This window comes from Rhinopithecus bieti, unplaced genomic scaffold (assembly GCF_001698545.2).
Source record: "Rhinopithecus bieti isolate Rb0 unplaced genomic scaffold, ASM169854v2 scaffold_11291, whole genome shotgun sequence".
Lineage (NCBI taxonomy): Eukaryota > Metazoa > Chordata > Mammalia > Primates > Cercopithecidae > Rhinopithecus > Rhinopithecus bieti.
Genome location: NW_016807158.1, coordinates 3,855,559 through 3,883,409, shown reverse-complemented (window position 1 = coordinate 3,883,409; position 27,851 = coordinate 3,855,559). Strand labels below are relative to the sequence as shown.

General features: G+C 35.1%; 1 protein-coding gene across 1 annotated transcript in view; it reads left to right on the top strand.

Moving 5' to 3' along the window:
• The window catches only part of GNAT3 (G protein subunit alpha transducin 3), an 85,331-nt gene that overhangs the window by 42,502 nt on the left and 14,978 nt on the right, over positions 1 to 27,851 (top strand). Inside the window, exons 2-5 of the mRNA XM_017880440.1 lie at positions 3,394 to 3,436; positions 9,141 to 9,282; positions 18,824 to 18,981; positions 23,499 to 23,627. Coding sequence (XP_017735929.1) covers positions 3,432 to 3,436; positions 9,141 to 9,282; positions 18,824 to 18,981; positions 23,499 to 23,627 — 434 coding nt within the window. The 5' untranslated portion in view covers positions 3,394 to 3,431. The remainder of the gene's footprint in view (positions 1 to 3,393; positions 3,437 to 9,140; positions 9,283 to 18,823; positions 18,982 to 23,498; positions 23,628 to 27,851) is intronic.

The window sequence follows — 27,851 nt, the reverse complement described above, 5'->3', positions numbered from 1 at the left end:
CCTACATATTATAGTAATTTTCAAATTCTCTTTTTTTAATTCTCATGAACCATAGTCATTTTTAGTGTGTTTTCATATGGAATTCCTTCATTTTTAAAAAATTTTTTTGACAGAGTCTTGTTCTGTCACTATGCTGGAGTGCAGCCTGTATTTTTAGTAGAGATGGGGTTTCACCATGTTGGCCAGCATGGTCTCGATCTCCTGACCTCGTGATCTGCCCACCTTGGCCTCCCAAAGTGCTGGGATTACAGGCTTGAGTCATGGTGCCTGGCCACATTCCTGTCCTCTTAATCATTTTAAACATCCCTATATTAATCCTCCCTAGCCCTATTACATTTATGCTACTGGGTCCCTAGCCTATGTCTGATAAACACGTGTTATGTTTTCTCCTAGTCAGTGGCTTGTCCTTTTACATTTTATTTTGATCAAGTCCAATTTGTTTTATTTTTACTTTTTGTTGGTTCAATGTTTCATATACTATCTAAGAAAATTTTGGTGGTTAAAGGTTGCAAAGATTTTTCAACTACATATTTCTCTAGAGATTTTTTGGCATTATTTTTTATATGTAAGTTTATGAGCCATTTCCATTTAACTTTTAGTATGTTGTGATATGAGGCAATATTCTTTTTTCATGTAGATATTCAATTGCTCCAGTATTATTTGCTGAATAAATATAGGGTATCTACAGTAACGTATTAGACTTCTCTGCATGAAAAAAACTGCAAAGTGTTCTGGATGCTTGTATTCTCAAATAACATTGCTTTGTGTTTGACTTTGCACTGTATCCTGCAAACAACTTTATGCTTATTATGTCTTTAGAGTAATCTTGTGAAGTATGTGTTCTCAGTTTGTAGGTGAGGAAATTAAGGAGTTAAAAGACTTACTGAAGATATTACACACACATGCGCACACACACATACACACACGGACAGAAAAAAATCCTCAAGCCTAGGTCATTACACCTTACTTCAATACTTCTTAGTTTTCATTTCAAAACACACACACACACACACACACACATACACACACACACACACACAAATCTTAACAACAAAGTAGATTCAAAAATGTCCTCAAAACAACTTGAGGCATAGCATGAAGCAACCACTGATTTTTCCCCAAAGATTCATGCTTTTTCTTTTATATTATGCATTTTGTATTCCTGTACATGATGTTTGCAAAGTTTACTAGATACAAAATCAAGTGTTATATTGTATATCATCAACTAAAACAGCTGTTTTAGATAAATGCAACGCATTTCTCTATAACATTACTGCCAGCTCCTCTTTTGCCCAGGCCCTGCTCCTTCACAGATACGTGTAACCCATTTTGAAATACTCCCATATTGATTCTTACCTGGAGCCTCCTTAGAATTGCTTAGTGTTATTAGCAATATTCCTTTGTTAAAACAGAAGCAATTATAATATCTATATATCAAGGTAAATGGGATGCTGCAGACAAGCTCCCATCCTCCAATGACAATAGGCTTTGAACCATTCTGAAAAATCAAAAGTTATTACCGAGTTGTTGGGTATTTTTTTCTTGCTATTCAATCAATAGTGTATACGAGGAGACATTCTGGAAGAATGAGAGTAATCTAGAGACTATGAAGTTGAGGACCACTTTTTTGGGTTGCAAGCCAGGAGATACAAGCTTCCCAAATTATATTCAAATGCAATAATATATGTTTTCCTTGACAGTATGATGTTTGCTTTAGAAGGTACACTAGGAGAGGTATCTGTTAAAGATTTCCCATAATAGGAAATCAGCCATATGCAGAAAAAAAAATGAAACTAGACCTATATCTCTCACAATATACAAAAATTAACTCAAGATGGATTAAAGACTTAAGACCTGAAACTATAAAATCCTAGAAGAAAAACTCTTCTGGATATTGGCCTAGGCAAAGAATTTGTGACTGAAACTTCAAAAGCAAATGTAACAAAAACAAAAATAGGCAAATGGGACAAACTGAAAAGCTCTGCACAGAAAAAGAAATAATCAACAGAGTAAACAGACAACCTACAGAACAGGAGAAAACATCTGCAAGCTATGCATCAAACGAAGGACTAATATCCAGAATCTACGAGGAGTTCAAACAACTCAATGAGAAAAAAGCAAATAGCCCCATCAAAAAGTGGGCAGAGGTCATGAACAGACATTTTTCAAAGACAACATACAAATGGCTAACAGTCATGTAAGAAAATGTTCACCACCACTAATTGTAAAAGAAATGTAATTTAAAACTACAGTGAAGGCTGGGCGCAGTGGCTCACACCTGTAATCCTGCACTTTGGGAGGCTGAGGCAGGCAGATCACGAGATCAGCAGATCAAGACCATCCTGGCCAACAAGGGGAAACCCGTCTCTACTAAAATACAAAAATTATCCAGGCATGATGGCACATGCCTGTAATCTCAGGTACTCGGGAGGCTGAGGCGTGAGAATCACTTGAACCCAGGAGGTGGAGGTCTCAGTGACCGAGATCGCGCCCCTGCACTCCAGCCTGGTGACAGAGTGAGACTCGGTCTCAAAAAAAAAAAAAAAAAAAAAAGAAGAAAAGAAAAGAAAAGAAAACTGCAGTGAGAGACCACCTTACACTAGGTCAAAATGGCTATTATTAACAAGTCAAAAACAACAGATACTGGCAGTGATGTAGAGAAAAGGGAACACTTATACAATGTTGGTGTCATGTAAATTAGTACAACCTCTATGGAAAAACAGTATGGATATTTCTTAGAGTTAAAAATAGGACTACCATTTGATCCAGCAATCTCACTACTGCATATATACCCAAAGAAAAACATATTATTATTTTTAAAAGACATTTGCACTTGTATGTTTATTGCAGCACTACTTATAATAGCAAAGTCATGGAATCAAACTAAGTGTCCATCAATGGAAAATTGGACAAAGAAAATCTGATATATATATAATTGAATACTACTCACCCATAAAAAAGAACAAAATCATGTCTTTGATGTCTTTGGCAGCAAATGGATGGAACTGTAGACCACTATCTTAAGTGAAACAATTCAGAAACAGAAAGTCAAATACCACATGTTCTCACTTATAAGTGGGAGCTAAACAGTGCATACACATGGACATACAGAGTAGAATGATAGACACTGGAGACTTGCAACGGTGGGATCACAAGAGGGGGTGAGGGATGAAAAAAATTACCAGTTGGGTACAATGTACACTATTCAGATTATGGGTAAACTAAAAGACCAGACTTCACCACTATGCAGTTTATCCATATAACAAAACTGCACTTGTACCCCCTAAACCTATGAAAAAAATTAAAGATTATCCATGAAAAGTGATAATTAGTTTTTAATATCTATACAAATTTGGTGTATCAGTTAATAATATTCCTCTTTTTATGTTGCAGGAGCAGGAGAATCTGGCAAAAGTACTATTGTTAAACAAATGAAGTAGGTACACATCTGTCTCAAATGTTTAATATTTGATGTCTGTCCATGTGTTTGACCATTCTTAAAATACATGCTTTTGTAAATGCTGATTGACTGTCTTTTCTAAATCATGGATTATAACAGAGTGGTCATAGTTCCTGTGCAAATATACTTTGTATCCTTTAGCAGAAAGTGTAGCAGTTGAATAATATTATAATTTCCATTTTTTTAAATGTGCCTCTCAACAAGACAATGCTTAAAGCATTATGTATTACTTATATTCATCTGGGTATATCAAGAGCTTTTTAATGTGATCATTAACTGTAAATATTTTAAAATATGTCAATCAATGATGCATTTGTATTTTAATCTCATTGGCATTTTCCTACCTGGGAATAAAATGCTTAATTACTACCATGAATTTTGATGTATTTTGCATTTGTTTTCTCTACTTTTCCTTTTATAATGAAATAACTAGATCTGAATTCCTTAATAAGGAAATAACGAAAACCAAAAAGAATGCAGTGTCTACCTGAATAAAATGGTAATTGACAAGTAAAGGTAAATGGGTGAAACCTCATGGCTTTGTTACTGCTAGAGAATTTTAAAGGATAATTGTTGCTAAAAAGAAGTAAAAGAAGAAGCAGAAGAAACAGAAGCAGAAGCAACAGCAGCAGGAGGAGGAGGAGGAGGAAAGAAGGAGGAGGAGCGGGGAGGAGGAAAGAGGAAGAGGAGGAAAAAGGAGAATAAAGAGGAGGAGGACCATGTTTGAGTGTATTTTTAAAGTATATGTTAAAGGATCTTATTGTTTGGGACATATTTTAAGAGGGAGTGATGCCCGCCAGTCAATAATGAAATTGGTTCCAATCTAAGCCACTGTTTTCCTTTTATGTGATAATGTCATGTAAGTTTTATATCAACCAATATTTAAGCTTCACTTATCTGCAACCAAACGTTTGATCTTTCCTACTGTGTCTGAAGAACAGAGCTCCTTTATTCTGTTCCCTGGGATTGTATAATTTTTGAGTTTTTAGGACCATCCTGGCAACTAAGTCATCTGGCATTCATTTATTGCATTATCACAGTATCGGCATGCTTTTGTCTCCCAGGCTATGATCATGCTTGAACCTTTCTTATCTTTTTTCATTTCTCCATTCTCTGTGAGCTTAAAGAAAAAAAAGACCAATTATTTGGCTACATAAAAATTAAAACTTTTAAATATAGTAAACCATAAATAAAATTAAACCAAAATTAGAAAACTAGAAAATATTTACAATAAATATGATAGATAAATAATTGGTGACTAGTATATAAAGGCCCACAGATTGCTAAGTAAAACAATAAGCTTCCCAATATACATAAATAGGGATAGGCTATGAACAGAGAGTATAGAAATGACAAAATTCAATAGATAAATAATGTATTTTAGTGTAACCTCGTTAATTATAAAATTAAAATCAAATCAATAATGAGGTAATTTTCATTGTAAGTAAATTGGACAAACAATAATTTAAAATAATGTTACCCAATAAGGAATTGAGGATTTTGAGAAATGGGATATTTTTAATTGTACTTGTAAAATTATATACTTACAGAAATTATAAAATATTTAATTATACATAGTAAGCTGGAAATTAAATTATTGATTCTAAATATGGTTTCTGTGGAATTGTTCAAAATGATTAATATACAAAAGTGTGAATAAAATATTCAAAAATATAAAATATAAAGCCTGTATAAAAGGCTTATATCCCTAAGATAATGAAATATGGATAGAAATAAAGTACCACCAAATTAAAATAAACATAAACATTGGCTGCATAGTTACAGGAGGTATTTCCATTCTTCAATTGGCAAATATTATAACTATTACAAATCATGTATTAATCTTCATGTATATGAGAAGGTTTAAAATATGTGGGGAAATGCTATGTTAACTAAAAAAACAGTTACAAAATGCAATGAACATTTAAATTTTATTTTATTGATTTAAATTTATTTATTTGAGAAAGGGGGTCTGCTCTGGTCACCTAGGCTGGAGTGCAGTGGCACAATCTTGGCTCACTACAACCCTCACCTCTCAGGTTCAAGCAATTCTCCTGCCTCAGCCTTCCGAGTAGCTGGGATTACAGGCACCTGCCACAATGCCCAGCTAATTTTTTTTTCTTCTTGATATTTTTACTAGAGTTGGGATTTCACTATGTTGGCCAGGCTGGTCTCGAAATCCTGACCTCAAGTGATCCACCTGCCTCAGCCTCCCAAAGTGCTGGGATTACAGGCATGAGCCACTGTGCCCGGTGCATGAACATTTTAACCTCAAGTATGATCAAATAGATAATTTTTTAAAATGAAAGAACATACACTAGTGTTCAAATAAATTTTCTCTCAATAGTAGAATTTAAAATTCAAAGCACCTTTGCTTTTAATATTGTTAGGCTTTTCACATTTTCTACAGTGAGCACTTCTTTTATTATTTAAAAAGAGCAAGTTTTCTTGTTCTGCTTTATCTTTCCTTTTTTCAGTAGAATTTCTGTAAAAAATAATCAAAATTTGCTCTCTTTACTTTCCACTTTCCATTTTCAGCCATTTTCATCACACTTTCGCCTCTGGTAAGTTGCAGAAGTTGCCCTTACGAAGATTATTTATTGTGTCATCTTTGAATAGTCATTTTATTTGAAGTCTCCTTAAGTCCTTATGTTAATTCCAGATTACATCACTTTTCCCTCTTAAAATTTTTCTTCAGCTTCTTTAGAAATCTTTCCCAGTTCGTCTAACTCTATCTCCTTTATTCTTCTAACTCTATCTCTGACTACAGTTAAAATGTTAGTGTCTCTACTGTACCAGGAGACACTGGCACTTCTCTACTTACTCTGCACCTTCAAACAAAAACTTCCAGAGTTCTATGATTGTCACTGGAATCTTCAAGCTGACTGTTTCAGAGTATTTCTTTCAAACTCACACACTTTGTCTAAACTAGGGAGGCAGACACATCTACTGCTATATTCTCTGGCTAGGTCCAAATCAGAATAAACATTAAACCTATCTCCCATCTGGCCTCTATTGCCCTAAAATTGATTACAACACCACCAGCCTACAACGCAATAAATCTCAGCGTAGTTATACTAAGCCTTCACCCTTTCACTAAGTCATGCTACATCTATCTACACAATTGGTCTCCAAACACGTCATTGATCTCCATTGGTCATCATTTCTGACCTAGATTAATTCAGTATCTTCCTCAGGAGCTTCTACCTCCCTGCCCTTCCCTTTATTACATTATCCACACTGCCATGAACCGATCCATTTAAAGCTGATTGTATCTCCTGAATTCAACTCTTCACCCATGCTATCGAGATCAATCTCCTTGCCATGGCACACAAGACACTGGAGTCCAGTTCTTGCTGATGTCTTCATCCTCCTGTCCTATAATTTCTCCCCTCCTACTTCCTGCTTCACTAATGCTGACCTTTTGTAAGTCTGTAGACTAGCACACTATAGAAGGCTGAGCTTCATGGCTAAGACCATGGACTGTAAATCAGATTGTGTTTGTGGTCCAGCTGTACCACATACTAGCTGCCTAAGTTGGGGGTATTTGCTTAATTTATCTATGCTGACATTTCTTGTTTATAAAATGTAGAACATAATTGTATCTACTTTAAAGGGCTTATTGTCAGAAATATGAAGACAGATGAAGTGCTTACAATAGTGCTTGGCACATATTGAACGCTTGAAAATTGTGAGCATCTATTTGTTCATATTGATCCTTCTGCCTAGAATGATTCTCTGCCCTTTGGATCATCTAGGAATAACTATCCTTGAACAATTAGCTGATTATCACTGCTTCGAAGATGTCTTATTTGATACCTTACACCAACTCCTAGTAGAGTTTATCACTTTTTATTTTCTATAGCATCTTACTATATGCAGCGTTTGGTCCTATACATTATCATAATGTTCAAAAATCTCTTTATATGCTCTGCCTTCTTATAACTCAGTACTCTTCAACAGAACTTTGTGTGATGATAGGAAAGTTATCTATCTTGCCTTAAAATATGGCAGCTGCTAGCCACGTGTGGCTTTAGTAGCCACTTGAAATGTTGATAGTGTGATGGAGAAATTAAATTTTTAATTTTATTTAATTTTAATTAATCATCTAGTGACTAATGTATTATACAGCAGTGCTCTAGTCTATGGTTTGGGAAGGAGGGACTTGTATAATATATTCTCTTTACCACATAACACAGTATGTCACAGAAAATGCCCCGTGAAAGCTTATGAATTTCAACAGACCTAGGAACCAACTCTGCAGTTGGAGTGCTCTATCTCACAGAAATTGATATATGCAGCTCCTGGAAAAATGATGTTGTTTAAAGTCCCACTTCAACTGGACATGTTAACATCTGTTTTTATAATTTTTCTTTGTGATGAATGTTTCTTCATCTTCTGAGAGCAGTCAGAACTTGTTTCATGAAGAACACCTAAGTACCCCACGTTTATTCACAGTTGCCATTTTAATAATTAAAATAATTTTCCAAGTTCAATTTGACAGAAAACTGGGATTTCTTTAGTAAACTTGTTCTTGATCTATCCATAAAGACATTTTACTGCATTTTTTCTACGGTCTTTGTCTATTTTATTTACTTAAGTTATTTAATGATTCAATGCAGCAAGACAAACATGACCATGTTTAAAGTAGAAGTTCAGCAATGATTTGTAATCAAATAAAAAAAACAACAAATAACAAATATAGGCCCTGCTTTTACTCCTTTCAGTTGAGATTTCTTGTATATGAAGGTTCTAATATCTTCAAAGACATTAAAGAGGCACTTGTGCTCTTTTCCCCCATGCTAGAGCCTTTATACGTGTAGACACAATATAAATATTTAGTAATGTGACATCCAAAAAGACGCCTAATGAATACAAAGCACTTCAAGACAATAAAAAAATTATAGAAAGGAACAAAAACAATTCTACAATAAAGATGCAAAAATACGTAACTGGCACATGTAATGATTTTAGCTTTTGATAGGTAAATCTATTTTAAGCTATTATTCCAAAACTACTAGTAAAATCTTGAGTTTGGCTGAATGAGTGGAAGGTAGAGAAGAGTTCAGCCAAATAAAATGTCAGGCATTTCAACTTTTATAACTCAGTGGCACGTACACAGATGGAGAACTGACAAGAGATTTAACACAGGGCAAACCTGTACTAAAAACGATGCCTTTGTTGATACTGTAAATAGAAAGCAGGCACTCCTATTTTCCAGCAATTGGAAAAGTCATGAATGTTCTAAATGACTTAACTTCCTCTAGACTTCAGGTTGTGAACACAAGGCCAAGTTTCAAAACTCTGAATATAACTTTGTCCTGGGAATCTAGAAATTTTTTTCTTAACAAATAAAACAAAACAAACAAACAAACAAACAAAAAAACAGGCTTTTAAAGTATAATGCTTCTGATTTACTCATTTCAGAAAAGTATTTTTAAATAACAAATCCTAAGTCCTTTCGTATTTATCATGGTAGCCCAGAAAGAAAATATTGTATGAATGAAATGATAATGAAAGTCCAAAGGCATAAAATTGTTTAGATTTAGCGTATACATATGGTCAAAATTCCTTTTTAATGAAAATATACTATAATTGTATTCAAGTAACTTATTTTGATGTGCTTTAGTGTTAAAATCAATTATTCAACTCACAGAAACTTTTCATGTTTAAATTATAGGATCATCCATAAGAATGGTTACAGTGAGCAAGAATGCATGGAGTTCAAAGCAGTAATTTACAGTAATACATTGCAATCCATCCTAGCTATTGTGAAAGCCATGACTACCCTTGGAATTGATTATGTAAATCCCAGAAGTGCAGTAAGTACGCAAATAATGACAGCTGTATGTCCTGCAATAGAGTTTGAGCCATAAGAGGACTTAATAAGTTCATAGTATTAATCTATACCCAAAATTTAAAAATATGAAACATGAATTTTGAAACATTAATCATGTTTTGTGTAAGATTCCTTATTTTCCTTGAAGTGAAACATTTTTACTGTATACTATTATTCAACATTAGTTGTTTTCCTGAGGATTAAACTTAATATCAAATAATATACCATAACAAATAAAAATATTGTTTACGATTGCTAAATACAAAAGTTTATGGCATAAACACAATTTGCAATATCTCTACATTAATTTTTTTAGTTATGTCATTTCAAAGAGACTAAAAATGTTTAATAATAACACAACAATTATAATTAATGTTTGATGATGATTACAAAGTCTGTGTGGCAACAGGGAAATGATTATAATGCTAAGTTTTTAAAAAAAGAATTCAAATTGTAGGAGCAAGCAAATGTTTGTATATTAAGTATATTCAAGTAGTCATAGTTCTGTTTGTAAGGTAACAACAAAATTATTTTCTCCCTACTTTATATTTTGCTATATAGTTATTTTATATTAAAATACATTTGAAATCTACTTACTTTAAAAGTTTATAAGCAAATATATAGAAGTATTTGGCAAATGAAACTTATAGTATTATCCAAAGAACCATAGTTGACCCCACCCAAAAAAGAGTAACTGAGTAGAATCCACAAGAAGAACTCACCCATTTCCATATGTCCCTTCCAGGAGCAGCTGGGCATCTGGTTACCTCCAGAGGATGCCAGTTGAATGCCTACCAATGTAATTCTTGGAAACCTTGCTATAGAAACAATAAAAATAGAGAACAAAAGCATAGTAAGGATAAAGAAAGAGGAGTCATTTGAACTCCCTCACCCAGCTTAGTGGACCTTATAAATGGCCACTGGATCTTGTAAATGACCACTAGAAATCATTACAATTAAAACAAACAAACAAACAAACAAAGGCGGCTTTTCCATGCTCTTAATGTAAAGAAAGGGTAAATCCCCTTTTTCTTGTCACTTTTCTTCAAAGAACAAAGAAATGCTAAGTATGGTCTTCAGGGAAATAGTTTATAAAGCAAGGAGTCAGGTATTTTACTGATTCCCATTTCTAGCTTTCTCCACAGTTTGCTCCAATCTATCTCTCTGGCTACAGTTTCCCGCTCATGTGTAAAAGTGGAACTTGGAGGAGCTGAACTCCAAGATCCTTTTACTCTTTATCTCTCTATGACTTAGTGATCATGTTCTTATTTAAGTGTAGTTCAGTTATGGATCTGAACCTTGGCTTTTTCTAAGATACTCGGATTTTAAATTGACTCTTAAGAGACGACATAGCATAACCACCTTAATTTAAAAAACAAGGCTCAAAGAAGATTAGTTTGGTTTACATTAAGTAGCTAGAGTTTATGGCAAAACCCACTTCTCCTGGATTCCATTATAGTGTTTTTTGCTTTTAAAGGATTTAATGATTAGAAATATTTTATCTTTTTATCTTAGGCAATAATAGTCACTAAAATAGATGTACATTCTTAATTCCTCTGAGAATGATTTAATGATGTTTAAATTTGTAGATGCAATATGGTATTCCATGCATTTGTGTCAGAGAAGTTAGAAATCACCTTGCCTATTGCTACTTATTTAATTATACTGTATCCTTCATATGACCCAGAGTTTGTGAAAAAGTGATGTTCTGATCACGAAAGACCTGAGATTTGACCGGGTGTGGTGGCTCATGCCTATAATCTCAACAGTTTGAGAGGCTGAGGCAAGAGGATTACTTGAGCCCGGGAGTTCCAGACCAGTCTGAAAAATATAACCAGATCTTGTCTCTATTTAAAAAAAAGAAGAAGAAGAAGAAGAAGAAGAAGAAGAAGAAGAAGAAGAAGAAGAAGAAGAAGAAGAAGAAGAAGAAAAAGAAAAAGAAAAAAAAATTAGCTAGGCATGGTGGCGTGTACCTGTAGTCCCAGCTACTTGGGAGGCTGAGGTGGGAGTTTCACTTGAGTTTGGGAGGTCAAGGTTGCAGTAGCTGTGATGTTTGCCACTGCACTCCAGCCTGGGCAACAGAGCAAGACCCTGTCTTCAAAAAAAAAAAAAAAGAGAGACGTGAGATTTATTAGTAAAAGTCTTAATGATTTGACATACAGGGGAAGTGAAAATAATAAACTCTACACATTGCTGCCATCATGCTAATTAAAAATAAAATACAGTTTATTCAAACTGTCCCTCGAATAGTGTAAATAGAGCAACTTAAGCAGCACCTCGCCATTGCCATAACTCTCAGGAGTACCTATGTCCTCAACTATCAGAACATCACAATTGTCAGGCACAACGTAGTTCATATTTTTATTTCAACTGATGTAAACTCTAGCAGCTTCAACTGCATTCTAGTACTTGATTTTGAGATTAATATACTCTGACCTGTTTAAAATTGTTTATTTAACAGATTGATTGCTAAACACTACCTACATGTGACTTTCAGAGTTCTGATTAGCTCTCAATTATTTATACAAGTACATATGCTTTTACACAACCATTTGCACACCACCACACAGATTGCCAAAGAGAGGAAGTTCTGATAGAAAATTTATGTGAGCTTTATTAGTCACTGGGTCTATAAGTTTGGACAACTTAACCTCTCTATATTTCAGTGTCTGCTTCCACAGAATGTTATGGTTTTCCTCCTTGAGTTACAATGACTATTAAAAGAGGAAGCAAAAACATAAGAAATCTACTATAATACAGAGTATTATAGAATGAAAATTTTCAATAAATATTAGGTATTATTATTTTTCAATACTTGTTTTGAATATAGGCTCATTAAAATTTATGTAGTGAAATCTATGCATCCAACATCATTTGAAAAAATTATTTTTTAATAAACTATTTATGTGGTAGACATTTAGTTGGATACTGGGAATGTAGTGAGGGCTTAGCAGTAACTGAGATGGAAATAATATTTGTCATCAGGAGAGGATAGCTTGATGTTTAACAAATAATTACAAATGATACGCTATTTCAAAAAGGCTGTGTGACTAAATGTGGAGCTCCATCCTTGCTGAAAGAAGGTAATACTAAGAAGGGGAACACTAACATTAAATGCGGATGGAAAAGAACTAATTAGTTTGGTTTTGGAAATGAGTTTGTAAGTTATATTTGATATCTACATATGTAAGCAATTACAAACGTGCATTTGAAGCCCAAAATAGACACTTTGTCTAGAGATCTAAATCTAGGTGTTTTTGGCATGCCATTATACTATGGCATATAATTAATACTAAGAAAGTAGGATGGAATAGATGAAGCACTTAGATTAACAAGGGAAAGGTATTAGGGATAACAGAGTCTAGGGAAGAGTGTTAAAAAAAAAACACAATATTTTCTGCTCACTTGTTAGGAAAAGAAAACTTCAGGGGAGAGGATAGAGGAGTAAAAGGAAATCAGAAGTATGAAATCACAGAATTCAAGAGAAGTGTTCCAAAGGGAATTACAGACATTGAAAAGTCTTGAGAAGTCAAGAAAGGAGACTATTAAATAGAATCTATTGGATTTAGAAATATGGAGCCATTGGGAATATAGTGAGAGAGGTTTCAGAAGAATGGTGGACTCCTACTCCTGTGGAGTATGTGGAAAAATTAGAATAGGCTATTGGAACAGTTAAGGGCAATATTTTCAGGACCTATAGCCAAGGAGTAGGAGAGAGATGGGATATGTAGTTAGAGGGGAAGCAGCTAAATGGGGCTTGTTCTCATTGGTTGTGGTTTAGTATTTGATAGACTTATATTTCATAAGCATAAAACTTGAAAAGAGGGTTAAACTGAAGAAAGAGGAAAGGAGAAATAATGAAGATACTTAGTAAATAACTACTCATCCTTTTGCATATTATTATATCCTATTTTGGAGCATATAGAATCCACTCAACCAACATAAAAGAATGCTGAAAATTATAACACTTTTACTACATAATTTGAATGGTGTTGTCATCATCTTGGACATAGAACCCCACAAAGTAAACTCTACAATATGAACCAAAAAGCAGCAACTGATTCCTCAAGATGTTCTACAATTGAAGTTCTGTGATCAAATCCATTTGATATATATGCATACAACAACAACTTGGAAATTTTCAACCAATATTACTACTGAAAGATTCTGAAAACCCAGTAGCAACAAAATATGGCATTTTTAACTTAGCGTTTCTCACAATTACTAAGTAAATGACAAAGCCTTCCTTTCTTTTGATGTTTTTTTTCGTGATCTTTGGAAATATGACTGTAGGGTTCAGAATAAGTTCCACAAAGTTCTAAGACTACCTGGGATACCTAATATTAATGATGAAGGTCTGAGTAATCTGCAGGGAAAACACATATTTTCTATACAATGTAGTCCCAAAGTTACACAATCTTAAGAGAATGAAGATGGGTTGATAGGTGCAGCAAATCACCATAGCACATGTATACCTATGTAACAAACCTTCATGTTCTGCACATGTATCCCAGAACTTAAAGTAAAATAAGAAATGAATGAATAAATAAAAGAAATATTCTTAAAGAGAGAGAGAGAGAGAGAGAGAGAGAAAGAGAGAGAATGAGCCATTCCAGGCCCACTGTAATTCCCAAGCCTTTCCAAATACCTCATAGGGAAATAAAGCTTATTTGGGATGCCACTCAAATCCACAGGGTGTTATTTGAAAAATGTGGCAGACAGGATGATTAGAGAAGTCTTCATTGAGGAGGTGGTATTGGGAAGAGACTTGAGTGAAAAAGAAAGTGAACCACAGGAAGGACATGGAGGGAACAACTGTTGAAATGCGTTGAAATGGGGGCTTGGTGAATTCAAGAAGCAACAAGTTGTTCGGTGAATCTTGAGTCTTGGGGGCAGGGAGAGAAAGGGAGAAAAGAGGGAAAGAGGGGGTCAAAACATGTCGAGCCTTGTGAGTCACAGTAAGGGATAAGGGATTTGGGTTTTGAGTTTTGAGTGTGGTGAGAAATTACTAGAGATTTAAAATATAACAATAAAATAGTAGGACTTAAGTGTTCAATCAGTTTGGCCATTATGAGAAGATAACTTTTTGTTATACCTATACATTTTGGTGTTATATATTTTAAAAATTCACATTTGATGGGTAGGCTCAATCCCTTAAAAGCTTTAAAGAATTTTAAATTTAAAGAATTATTTAAATTATACCAGCTTTTCAATAAGCACAGAAGAACATCAAGAATTGAAATACACTATGTTCAATAAAGTGTTATTTATGGTTAAAAAAATAACAACCGTATATTGCCAGAGATTCTTAATGCAGTCAGAACAGTTGCATCACCTTGAAGCTTTTAAAAGCTACCTTTGCAGGGCCTGATATGCAGAGATTCTGATTCATTTTGTTTAGGTTGCAGTTCTGCTATCAGCATTGTTAAGGGTACACCATATGCTGATGATGTGCAGCCGGGATTGAAAATCCTCTCCATGGGCTCCACCTATGCATGCATAAATTTAAAAGTAAAAGGTCTGGAGACACAAAAACCAACCTGATAGGATAACTTGCCTTTGTGGGAGGTAGTAGGATTGAAGTGGTCAAGGGAGACTTTGTAACATTTAAGTGTTTAGAACTATATTCATCATACCTCTACAAATAAAGTATATTGAAATTTAAAATAGAATATTTTTTTTTAAAAAGGAAGGCCAGATATGGTGGTTCACGCCTGTAATCCCAGCACTTTGGGAGGCCGAGGTGGGCCGATCACGAGGTCAAAAGATGGAGACCATCCTGGCCAACATGGTGATACACTGTCCCTACAAAGAAAAAAAAATCAGCTGGGTGTGGTGGCGGACATCTGTAGTCTCAGCTACTTGGGAGTCTGAGGCAGGAGAATCGCTTGAAAGTGGCAGGTGGAGGTTGAAGTGAGCCTAGGTTACGCCACTACACTCTAGCCTGGGTGACAGAGCAAGACTCCATCTAAAAAATAAAAATAAAATAAAAAAGAAAAAAGAAAAAAAGAAAGAAAAGAAGAGAAAAAGAAAAAAGGAAGAAATGAAACTGTGTTTGTTTGTAAAGCTATGCTGAGAAGATGTATAATTTTTTCTCCTTAGGGATAAAACTGTGTAGTGGTTGTTTTATTGCATCATTTGTTCTAAACAGCACTTTAATAGTGGAAGGAGCCAATAGCATGACGCTAGCAAAAGTGACCAGAGCATATTTCGCTGAACTTGCAGTATTCTTTCATATCCATTTAATAGAGAAATGGGGTTTTAAAAATCTATCCTGTGTTGATGCAGGAAAATCAGGTTGAGACTTGATTTGGCCATTTGTTGACAAAAAAGCCAAACTCTGTAAAATACTTGAAGAGATTTATTTTGAGCCAAATGTGAGGGCCATGACCCATGGCATAGCCTCAGAAGGTCCTGAGAACATATGCCCAAGGTAGTTAAGTCATAGCCTGATTTTATACATTCTATGGGGATAAAAGTTACAGGCAGATATCAGTCAATACATGCAAGGACCAGAAAGGTAGGATAACTTGAAGCAAGACCTTCCAGTCATAGGTGGATTCAAACATTTTGTGATTGGTAATTGGTCGAAAGAATTAAGTCATTGTCTAAAGGCCTAGAATGAATAGAAAGGAGTCTCTGGGTTAAGAGGTTGTGGAGACCAAGGTTCTTATTATATAGATGAAGGCTCATAGGTGGCACCCTTAGAGGCAATCGATGGCAAATATTTCCTGTTTAGACCTTTAAAAAGTGCTAGACTCTCAGCTAATCTCACAAGGATCAGAAAAGGACTTGAAAAGGGAAGGGGATTCTCTACACAGTGTAAGTTTTCCCCACAAAAGACAGCTTTTATTTTATTGTTATTTTCTTTTATTCTTTTATATATGCCAAAAAAATATATTTGGGGATAAAATAATTTATTTCAGGGCCTGCTCTATACTGGAGTCAGGTCGGAATTTGGAATCTTATTGCTATAAAGAGTCAGTTTTATCCGTCCTGAGATTATCTGTTTTACTGTTAATGCTGATGAGTTGTGCCTGAATTCCAAAGGGAGGAGGGCCTAATGAGGCACGTCTGACCCCACCCTTCCTATCAGGCCTGACCTAGTTTTTCAAGTTTCCCTTGGAATTCTCTTGGCCAAAAGGGATTTCTGTTGGTTGTGGGGCTTAGAATTCTGTTGCTTGGGGGACTCAGAATTTTGTTTTGGGTTTACACATTGAATATGTGGACCAATGATCATCTGATCAGCTTACTTTTAACAATAAAAGCTGATTGTGAAGAAAGATAGAATAAGTTTTGTTGTTGTTGTTGTTGTTTTACCCTTACCTGTGTCTCTTTAACAATAAGTGACATACCCTTATTTTTTATACAAAGAGCAAGCAGATTCTTGATAAAATGGTAGAATAAAACTGTAGTCAGTTCAAAATAATAATAATCTGAATTGTATCAGAAAAGCAGTAAGTTCTTATTGAACATACTTCATTGGTAGTGTCAGAGACATTCGAAGTAGAGCAACTTCATCTTAAATAGGAGCTGAGGAAAATGAGACTCAGACCCACTGGGCTTCATTCCCAGACAGTTAAGGCATTCTAAGTTACAGGGTGAGATAGGAGGTTGGCATAAGATGCCGACGTAGTGACGTTGCTGATAAAACAGGCTGCAGTAAAGCAGCTGGCCCAAACCCACCAAAACCAAGATGGCCATGAGAGTGACCTCTGCTTGTCCTCACCGCTATACTCCCACCAGCACCATGACAGTTTATAAATGCCATGGCAATGTCAGGAAGTTACCCTACATGCTCTATCAAGGGGAGGCATGAAGAATCCACCCCTTGTTTAGCATATCATCAAGAAACCATAAAAATGAGCAACCAGCAGCCCTCAGGGCTGCTCTATATATGGAGTAGTCATTCTTTCATTTCTTTACTTTCTGAATAAACTTGCTTTCACTTTGCTCTACGGACTCGTCCTGAATTCTTTCTTGTGTGAGATCCAAGAACCCTCTCTTGGGATCTGGACTGGGACCACTTTCCTGTCGCAGTAACAGCCTGACATGGCACAAAAGGTGCTTGTGTTTGACTCATATTCTGATGCTTATTGTATATACTGGTTTACTGGTTTCTAAAAGTTTGAGCGTTTTAGATTCCTCACATGTAAAATGGAGAAAATATAGTGTCTATCTCATAGTTGTGAGGATTATGTTAGATATTTTATGTATAGTTTTGTAAACTGTAATAATATGCACCAGGAGGATTATGAACTCAAAAGGATATCAGCTTTGGAGGCTGACAACAAGGTTAAGTTCAGACTTCTCCATTTGCCTGGACTATTACCACAGTCAATTTAATTATTCTGAAACTCAACCTCTTAATCTTTAAAAAAAAAAAATTGTCATAAAGCTATTTAGATTATTAGCTAAAATAAATTACAGACTATAGTATTTATACTATAAACTCAATATATATTTGACTATAGTATTTATACTTAAACTCAATAAACTTCTATTTCCTTCTTCCCTGGTAAGCTCCAGATCTTATCCCAACAGGACTAAGACAATAATTCCTTGCTTTGCATAAAAAATTCTCACCTCTGCCCTACTGGTTTATTCCAAAGGCATGCAATCAACAATACCTACAGGGATGTTCAAAAATATTAAATGGATCCAAATGTTTACCATTCTTTATTTGTATGATTAAGAGGAGGTAACCTGATGACAAAAAATATTACATATTAATTTTTTGAAAAAATACAATTTTAGAATAACGAATTCATTTCCCATTTTTACTCTAATTTTTTTTTTTTTTTTTTTTTTCTGGAGACAGGGTCTGGCTCTGTCACCTACGCTGGAATGTAGTGGTGCAATCTCTGCTCACTGCAACCTCTGCCTCCCAGGCTCAAGCAATTCTCCCACCACAGTCTCCCTAGTAGCTGGGACTACAGACATGCACTACATCCCTGACTAATTTTTTTGTAGGAGAAATTTTGCCATGTTGCCCAGACTGGTCTCAAACTCCTGGACTCAAGTGATCTACCCACCTCAGCCTCCCAAAGTACTGGGATTACAGGTGTTAGCTACTATGCCTGGCCTACTCTAATTTTTACTTGGCTTTTTTTTCTAGAAAAATTCATGGCAATGATTAAAAAAAGAAGAAAATAGCAGATTAAATCAGGTTAATTTTTCTTTTACCTTGGTATAATATGTAGACCTTCTGCAAACTCAATATGAATACAGCAAAGTATTATTATCCTTCTTGATATCATATTCAGAAGTCAGTGATATATTTCAAAATATGCTAATTTCTTCACATAATATTTTATAGTTTTTGCAAAGGAGAACTCTTCTGGACATCAACCAGCCATGAGAAACTTTAGTTCTATTTACCTCGATATAGTTTAAAAAGATGTTTGGTGGAATTATTAGCTAAAGGAATAAGATTAAAATCATCCCATTAAAATACTCTATTAGAAAACAGAGTATGTGATTCCAAATAATACATTCTTATTCTCACCAAAACATTGTTCTAGGAGGACCAACGACAACTTTATGCAATGGCAAATACCCTGGAAGATGGTGGCATGACGCCTCAACTGGCTGAGGTAATAAAACGGCTGTGGAGAGATCCGGGAATTCAGGCCTGCTTTGAAAGGGCATCTGAGTATCAGCTCAATGACTCAGCAGCTTAGTAAGTGAATTCACTTTAAGGGGAATTGAAGGTAAAACATTTAAAATTAAGAATTATAATTCTGCATACTTTGCATTTGTAAATGCAAATGAAGAAAATAAATGGTGTTACATTTTATTAGAGTAAAATAAAAAGCAATTGAAGAGAAATGAAAATGAGCAAGGTGACATAATGAGATGTAAGAAAATATAAGCAGGGGAGCATTTTAAATAACTAAGTTTAAAACTGTCCGAGAAGATATTATGTTGCAAATATCTTCTCTTGATTAAAAAGAGTTAACCATTAAGCATAGCCTTTCACACTTATACAGTCTGGTGACATGCACACTGAGGTTTTGGGCTATTCAGTTCATCTCTATTCATATTAGTGAAATCATCTCCTAGGTTAAGTTTATTAATGACACGTGCCTTGGCTCACTGGGTTGATGACCTTGATACAAAATTCTAGAAGAAATTAATGAATTGATTTCCAAAACACTTATATACCAGGGGATTCTTCTGGAGTCTCAAAAAATTGTATAAATTTCACTGCTTATATCATCCATTTAGTACTAATTAACCATAAGGAAATTAGGGGCTTGTGACACTATAATTTCATTATTAAAGTGATTTAAAATTTTCTTTTAGTGCTGGGCACAGTGGCTCATGCCTGTAATCCCAGCATTTTGGGAAGCCATGGCAGGCAGACAGCTTGAGCTCAGGAATTTGAAACCAGCCTGGGCAACATAGCAAAGCCAAGTTGCTTCAAAAAAAAAAAAAAACAAAATTAGCCAGGTGTGGGGGCACATGCCTGTAGTCCCAGCTTCTTGGGAAGCTGAGACAGGAGGATTGCTTGAACCCAGGAGGTCAAGGCTTCAGTAAGCAGAGATTGCACCACTGCACTCCAGCCGGGGCAAAAGAGCAAGACCCTGTCACCAAAATAACCCCAAAAACAATTCTTTTAGTAAGTGGTTCCTAAGATAGCCCTGCCACTACATGCCTGCAAGATATGTGCATATGTAAATACAATCTAATTACTCATTTTCTATTTCCATTCATGCATATGTGTGAAAAAGTATAAATATACTTCTTTTGATGAACTCCTCCCACCAACAGAACCTACTAGCATCATTTAATTAAACAAAAGCAAAACAGTAATATAAAAGTGAAACAAATGAAAAAGATCAGTAAAGACAGAACAATGAAGCTTGTGTGACACTTCAGATTTTTAATCGCTGATGGACAGAATGATTATGGAGAGAAATAAGCTATATAAATTCTAGGGAAAAAATTCTGTAATTATTCATTCTTCTTTATTTTAGACCCCAATTTCAAAGGACACATTGCTTTTGGAGGAAAGAGTTTTTCCTAGCTCTCTGATGAAGGAGAGAATGAATCTCATTTTGTGATTATATCAACTTGAATAACTTTTCATAAGTGTCTCAGCACCTACCACATTTTAATAGTAAAAGGGATCTCTGCAGTGGAGTAAAACATTGCTTTTCTATACTATTCATTGGTAAGGGTAGTCACAATGAGTAAGAAGCTGAATTGTGGAATATTCCCATAAAATCTTGCTCAGTAAAGCTCTGGGTAGAGAGCCAGAGAGAAAGATAGATTAAAGTGGGCTCTCATTAATATATTTAGTCTTGTACAAACCACATAGTTAAAATGGGCAAATAAATGGCATTTTATTGTATTTTCTAGTATTTAATTTTAATTTTTTCCTTTATGTAAACACTTAAAGTATGTTTTACACTGGGACTATCTACTCCATTATAAATTCATAGTAAAATTTTAAATCTGTTCATCAAGTTAAAAACAATTAAACAATATAAATTTGCATTCATTTCATAAATGTTTCCTGTATTGTAATAGTTTTCAACCACCCAGATTACTGCAGGTGCAATAGAATAACAAAAGAAAAGCTGATATTCCCTGTTTCAGAGAAATTTCATACATAAGCCAAAAAGTAATAATAATAATAATAAAGTGTTATTTTTTTTTTCTGCTCTTAGGTGTCCTTAAAATGAAAGCTTGCTGAGAAAGGTAGTTGAATGGTCATTGCTTTCCTCCAGAAATTAAGAGCAGATTTTTTTCAAACACTGAATTATACTGGAAAACTAGATATAAAATGAGATTGGTACTACAATTTATCTATTTCATATACATTATATAGAGCAAGGTCTCTAATACTTTTTTTCTTTTCTTTTTTTTGGTATAAGTAAGATACTTCTTGTTTCCTCAAATATAGAGATCCTTCAAGTTAAGGCTAACAAAAAAGTGAATATAATCAGAATAAGGGAAAGGAATGCCATAGTTGGCAACATAACCTCATCAGTTCCAGAACATTGAAAGGAGAGGGGTATGGCAGGGACAATCAGAGGAAACATTTTAGTTGACAGCATGGTTTACTAATTGCAGTAAAGCCATGTAGTGTGCCTTTAAAATTCCACATGCTTTAAGAATTACCATAGACTACACCAGGAAAAATCCTAGTTTAAATAATTGGAAAATAATTTAGTACTTTTCAATGATCAGATTCATACATGTTAAGGGCCTCTATTTGGTTGGCGCTTTAGATTATAGGCTTGAACTCCCACATTCTATATTTGTTTATTTAAATAAGCATTTTAAATGCAAATTTGTCAGTCTGCTAATGCTTCTGCTTTGCTTGAAATCATTTATACATGCAAATAAATGTGTCCTTACCAAGGCTTTCATTTAGCTATTATGAAATGAATGTAATCTTTATTTTGGTAGGTATATTTTTGGTGTTTTTTTGTTTGTTGTTTCTCTTGCATGAACTGACCAACAATATACTTATCACACATGCAGGCTTAGTTAATAGAAAATTCACAAAGGGATTTGCTTGCCAAAATAGAAAATAAATACACTAGCAAATTCTGCCAGTACTTTCTCTAATACATTTACATCTTGATGTATCACTCTTTTTTCAAAAGAAAACTTAAGCTTTTTTAGACTAAAACAAGGCTGTTTTCATATTATATATGTTATACTATATATAGAAATTTTCATATTATATATGTTATGTGTTTCTAAGGTGTGATTTTTACTCTTGGCAAAATCCCTTTGGGACACTTGTCCACCCTTAATTTGTTTCAGCTTAAAAGGAAAAGCTCCTCCAAGAATAAATTACCTATATTAATAATGAATTTTTTAAAATAATAAAATGGTTTTGTTTTTTCAATCTTTGTGCTAGGTGCTAAGGCATAACAGCTTCTCAGCATAATCACTGAACAAACAATTTTTAACACTAACATTCAGCTGGATTCTACCTCACACATTCTGCCTCAATGGAAGCATTCGAATCTTATCTTTCTATAAATGTGGTTCAGTGTAATGGTGAAATGTGTCATAAAAGCATTACCATGCTATTACTATTTGTATCTAAAATTTGTACAGAAATAGTGATATTGCTAAGCCACTAAAAGCTGAATATCTACAGTCTAGACCACTGGCTTTCAAATTATTTTTAAAGCAATAAAACACTTTTTTTAGTATAAAGACATTATCTGGTTTCAAGAGTTAGGAAGCTGAGAGCAGGAAGCTGAGAGCAGGGTTTTTTCCTCTAATTTAACAGACTGTTATAGCATACACAGTTTAATTAGACTTATTCCTGTTCATCACCACACCTAGATCCTGTGAGGAGAAAAAAATACCATATTCAGCCTGATAATACTAGGAATTTTTAATACAGCTTCCTGGAAGGGGTAAAGACACAGTGATGCATTGATGGAAGAGGAGGTGGGAGTGAGGTTAGTGGGTACGTTCACCCTTCTGTCCCCAGGAGTGCCAAGTCAGGGTAGGTTTGCAAATTCATGAGTCACTTCCAGTATAGACCAGGAAGAGAGACAAATAGTGCTTCTTTTATTGCGCTAACTAGATATTGCAATGGCATTTAATGGAAATGGCTGAGTTTTGATGAGGCAAATCCATGCAAAAATAACAAACAACCTTTGAATTAGTACATTCAAACCAATCACTCTCATAAAACTGAAAATGCCTAAATTCAAACTACAGAATTTCGAGGATAATCTAGCCACTACCATTATAAGGCAGCTTTTAGCTTTGTAATGATCCAGGCACTATAAAGAGAAATTTTCTTTCATACTTCTATCCATATACCAGCAAATTTATCACATAAACCACATAAAATACAGGTTAAGGCAGTGTTGATTTAGAAGAAGCCTTTAGAAGAGGACGCTGGGGGTCAGCTGTGTACCACAGTCAGCACTCTGAGTTCTGCAACATTCCAGCTACCAAACTTGTAATTCTGATGATCAGAGTTTGGAAAGCACGTCTACAATTTATCATTTTTAATAGATCCTACACTAAAAATTCATTTACACTGAATCCTGGTTTCCTCAAATGCAAAGTTAAAAAATGCACATATACACACACACATATGTATGTAATATATACACATATATATGTGTATATATGCATATATATGTATTATATATGTATGTATTTATGTATTATATATTCACATACATAATGTTTTGTCTTTATTAGCTACCTTAATGATTTAGATAGAATAACAGCATCTGGGTATGTGCCAAATGAACAAGATGTTCTCCATTCTCGAGTGAAAACAACTGGAATCATTGAAACTCAATTCTCCTTTAAAGACTTGCACTTCAGGTATGATCAAATATCTTTTCTAACTGTGGACAGAAGTATGCATCAGGCTTAATATTCCCTCGTGGAGAAAAGCTCTAGCCCATGTTCAGGTTCAATAATTCTTGGATGTACTCACTAGCTCCAGTTTACCTTCAGTACCACTGTCCTTTACTGTCCTCCTATAGCCTCTCACCCCAACCTCTCATCCTGAGTCTCATCCCTCCTTCCAGGCTAAAATGCTTCTGGCTTGAGTATGTGGGGGCTAGATTTTACTTTCCTCATTTTTAAAACTGGCACTGTACTTTGGGGAAAAAAAAAGAAAATGTATTTAAATAATATACAAGAAATGGGTGCCAGGAATCCTATTTCCTTTGCCTTTCTATTTTCCTATTTGCTTGAAATATTTCTATTACATCTGTTTCCTTAATTTTAAAAAATGCAAATTACCAAGAAGAGAATTATTTGAATATGATACTATTTACTGCAATAACAAGGCATATTTTATAACCATGTTTTGAGTATGAAAATGAATCATTATTTTCATTGCTGTTGTATTATCGAGAGCTTCCTAGAAATTCTACTGCAAAATCACTCATTTGCTATAACAAGAAATGGAAACCCATACTATAATGTTAGAAAATATCCCTTAATATTTAAATACTTTTTGTATGGATTGTGCACAATATGGAATATTAAACATTAATAGCAGGTTTTAGTTGTATTGTTTAGTAATGACAAAATCAATAAAATATAACTAATAAGATTATTCATACATCGAATAATGACAATAATCTTAAAGAGTAAAAAACTGGAGATAGAGTGGCATGAATTATTCATATCCATTTGTGAGGAAAAAGAAAATGGTAATTAATCAACATCATAAATTTATTTTAGTAAGATCAAAGCTTCAACTATTTTAAAGTATGTGTTATATATAATATCTAAATAGAATACCTATTATGTAGATAGTATATTTTCAACTAATACAGAAAAAAATTCTTCAAAATTCCTATCTAAATTTTAGGCCTACAAATAGTTAATTTTCTGAAAGGTGAGCCAAAGATTAAACGAGGGTAAAGGGACTGCACCGATTGGGATCAACATCCTGTCTTGGCAAATGCAGGAAAAGTTTGTCATCAGTCCTGGCTTCACTATTGTATAGTTCTTTGTGGCAACTACTTTTTCAGACTCCTCATCTTTGATCCAGTTTCTGGGTTTTCCTCTGGGGCCTTGAGTTCAGTTGTTTCTCCCCCTCTGCCCCTCCCACCCCAGTGAAAGCATTTTTGACACTGTCCCTTTTCTCTCTTACTCTCCTTTCTTTTCTCCAGATGTCTCACTGAAACAGACTAGAACTAAGTGTGGGCCTTGACCAAAGTTCCAATTCCAGATAATCTAATAATTAGCAGTAGGAGTTAAGAAGCACAGTTAACCTTTTCTTTACTTGCTTACCTAATGAGTTTGTTGTAAAGATTAGATGAAGTAAAGTCCTAGCAGAGAGTTATAACTTGATGTAGCTTACCTTTCATAAGCCAGTACAACTCTCTGGGTCCTAGATTGTCTGGACCATAAACCTGTTTTGACAATTAATGCTACCCATTGAATACCTAAAAGCTCAGCATCCGAGTCACTCCCTACAACACCAACCAATTTGCTATTGTCTCAAAAATGATCACTCTAAAAAGTTATCTTGTTTATATATCTGTTCTTTAACATTTCAAGCCTTTGCACTTGCTAGTCTCTTTGCCTAAAGTGCTCTGCCCCTGAATCTGCAAGAAACATCTCCTTCTTATCATTAAGCTCTGAAATCAAATGCATCTCCTCATGGAGGTGTAACCATCTTATCTATGTACCATCCATGCTTACCCCTGTTGCTATACAACCTGCAGCATGCTAATAATTGTTTAACAGCAGGGTTTCTGAGGCAGTAAAGCAATGGAGGGCTCGCTGATTTGTAGCTCTTGATTTTTCTGGTGCAAATAACCCCACCATGGCCAATTTCAGTCAACCAAGGTGATGTCACTAAATGCAGAGTTGAGGAGAAATGCAGATAAACAGCTCTCACTAACTAAGCCAGGGTGAGCCATAGTCACTACAATATTGTTACATCACACTGCTTTCCTTTTTTTAAGAAAAAATTATCAATATATGAGATTGTCTTACTTCTTTATTAGTTTTCTCTTTTTGTTTCTGTTTCTGTCTCATATGCCCCTGAGCTCCCGGACGCTAGGGGCCATGTCTATTTATAGCTGTACCTCCAGTGCTTATCATAGTGGCTAGCACAGAGTAAGAATGCAGGGAATTTTTGCTGAATGAGTAAAGGCACTATGCCAAGCACTGTATGTACACAATCTTTATACTTACACAGTAGCATCACGAGCTAAGTATTGCTATCCATACTCAGGATAAACAATCTTGGTTATCCTGAGGCTAACTGGATAGCCTCAAAAACTGGAGGCTAAACTGAGATAAAAGATTTCCCCTAAGGTCTTTCACAGAAGTGCTAGAGATGGAATTAAAATGCATATCTTTCCGTCTTCAAAGACCACACTCCTTACACTGTACGGCACTAGTTAGTTGTTAGATAAATTGGGGTGAAAACCATTCTTTTTCTGTAGAGTGCTTTTTTCAGTGTTGTTGATTTATAATCTCTTTCAGAGAGAAGGCGGAGGGAGGGTAAAATGACAGCCTCTTGGGGAAATATCTTTTAAGTTGGAGGGTCCTGTGGTCCTTTATAAGTCAGCGCTTCTAAAAGCAGGGTACAAGACGACTGTCAAACACATAAACCCTCAGAAAATCATGGTCATTTTCTGAGACATCTATTTCACTCTGAACCAAGTAATATAAACAATCAAAATTTTGAAACAATTATGAATATGTGATGGTTAATACTATCAACTTAATTGGATTGAAGGATACAAAGTATTGATCCTGGGTGTGTCTGTGAGGGTGTTACCAAAGGAGATTAACATTTGAGTCAGTGGGCTGGGAAAGGCTGACCCACCCTTAATCAGGGTGGGCACAATCTAATCAGCTGCCAGTACGGCTAGAATATAGGCAAGCAAAAAAATGCGAAAAGACAGACTGGCCTAGCCTCCCAGCCTACATCTTTCTCCTGCTTCAGCGCCCCTCAGCTGGTACTGCCACCACATCAGCCGCCCTCCCAGAGATAGAAAGACGTAGGCTGGGAGGCTAGGCCAGCCTCTCTTTTCACATTTTTCTGCTTGCTTATATTCTAGCTGTGCTGGCAGCCGATTAGCTTGTGCCCATCCAGATTAAGGGTGGGTCTGCCTTTCCCAGCTCACTGACTCAAATGTTAATCTCCTTTGGCAACACCCTCACAGACACACCCAGGAATAATACTTTGTATCCTTCAATCCAGTCAAGTTGGCACTCAGTATTAATCATCACAGAGTAGAATATAACATTTGCATTAACGTTTAAAATAAAATATTAATTTTAAAATACATTTTTTTCTTACAATAGGACTCTTCAGTTTAGACCTCCAGACCCCCTTTGGTACATAGTCATTTTCCTCTGTCCTTTTGTAGTTTTGTGGTTTATCTTGTGAAGCACTATCTTAAGTCATATATGAAGGTGAGCTATTTTGCTTTCGCATATTATTGATCCTTGTGAAGCAATGAGGAGGGTTTTGCTAACTCTCTATTACAGTATCAATGCTAAAATGTAAGGTGTTTGTGAACTGGATTGTGAAACCAAGCTAGAAATTATTTTTATATAATATTCTCTTGGCTGAGCATGGGGGCTCACACCTGTAATCCTAGCACTTTGAGAGGCCGAGGCGAGTGGATCACTTGAGGTCAGCCTGGCCAACATGGTGAAACCCCTTCTCTACTAAAAATACAAACATTAGCCAGGCATGGTGGCACGCCCTGGTAATCCCAGCTCTGCAGGAGGCTGAGGCAGGAGAATCACTTGAATTCAAAAGGTGGCAGTTGCAGTGAGCCAAGATCACGCCACTGCACTCCAGCCTGGGTGACAGAGCAAGACTCTGTCTCAAAAAAAGGAAAAAAAGAAGAACATTCTCTTTACTGTGCAACTACCACCTCTTTGCTGTATACTAAAACAGGTTTCAAGATTTTTTGTTTTCTTAAGAGCATTTGATTTTCCTCTGACTCAAGACAATGTTATTAAAGGCATTTTCAATGAGGAAGAGGTTAGAAGATATAGTACTTCCTTACTCCAATGCAAGGAATTTTCTAAAACAAGTCTTTATTTAAACAATAC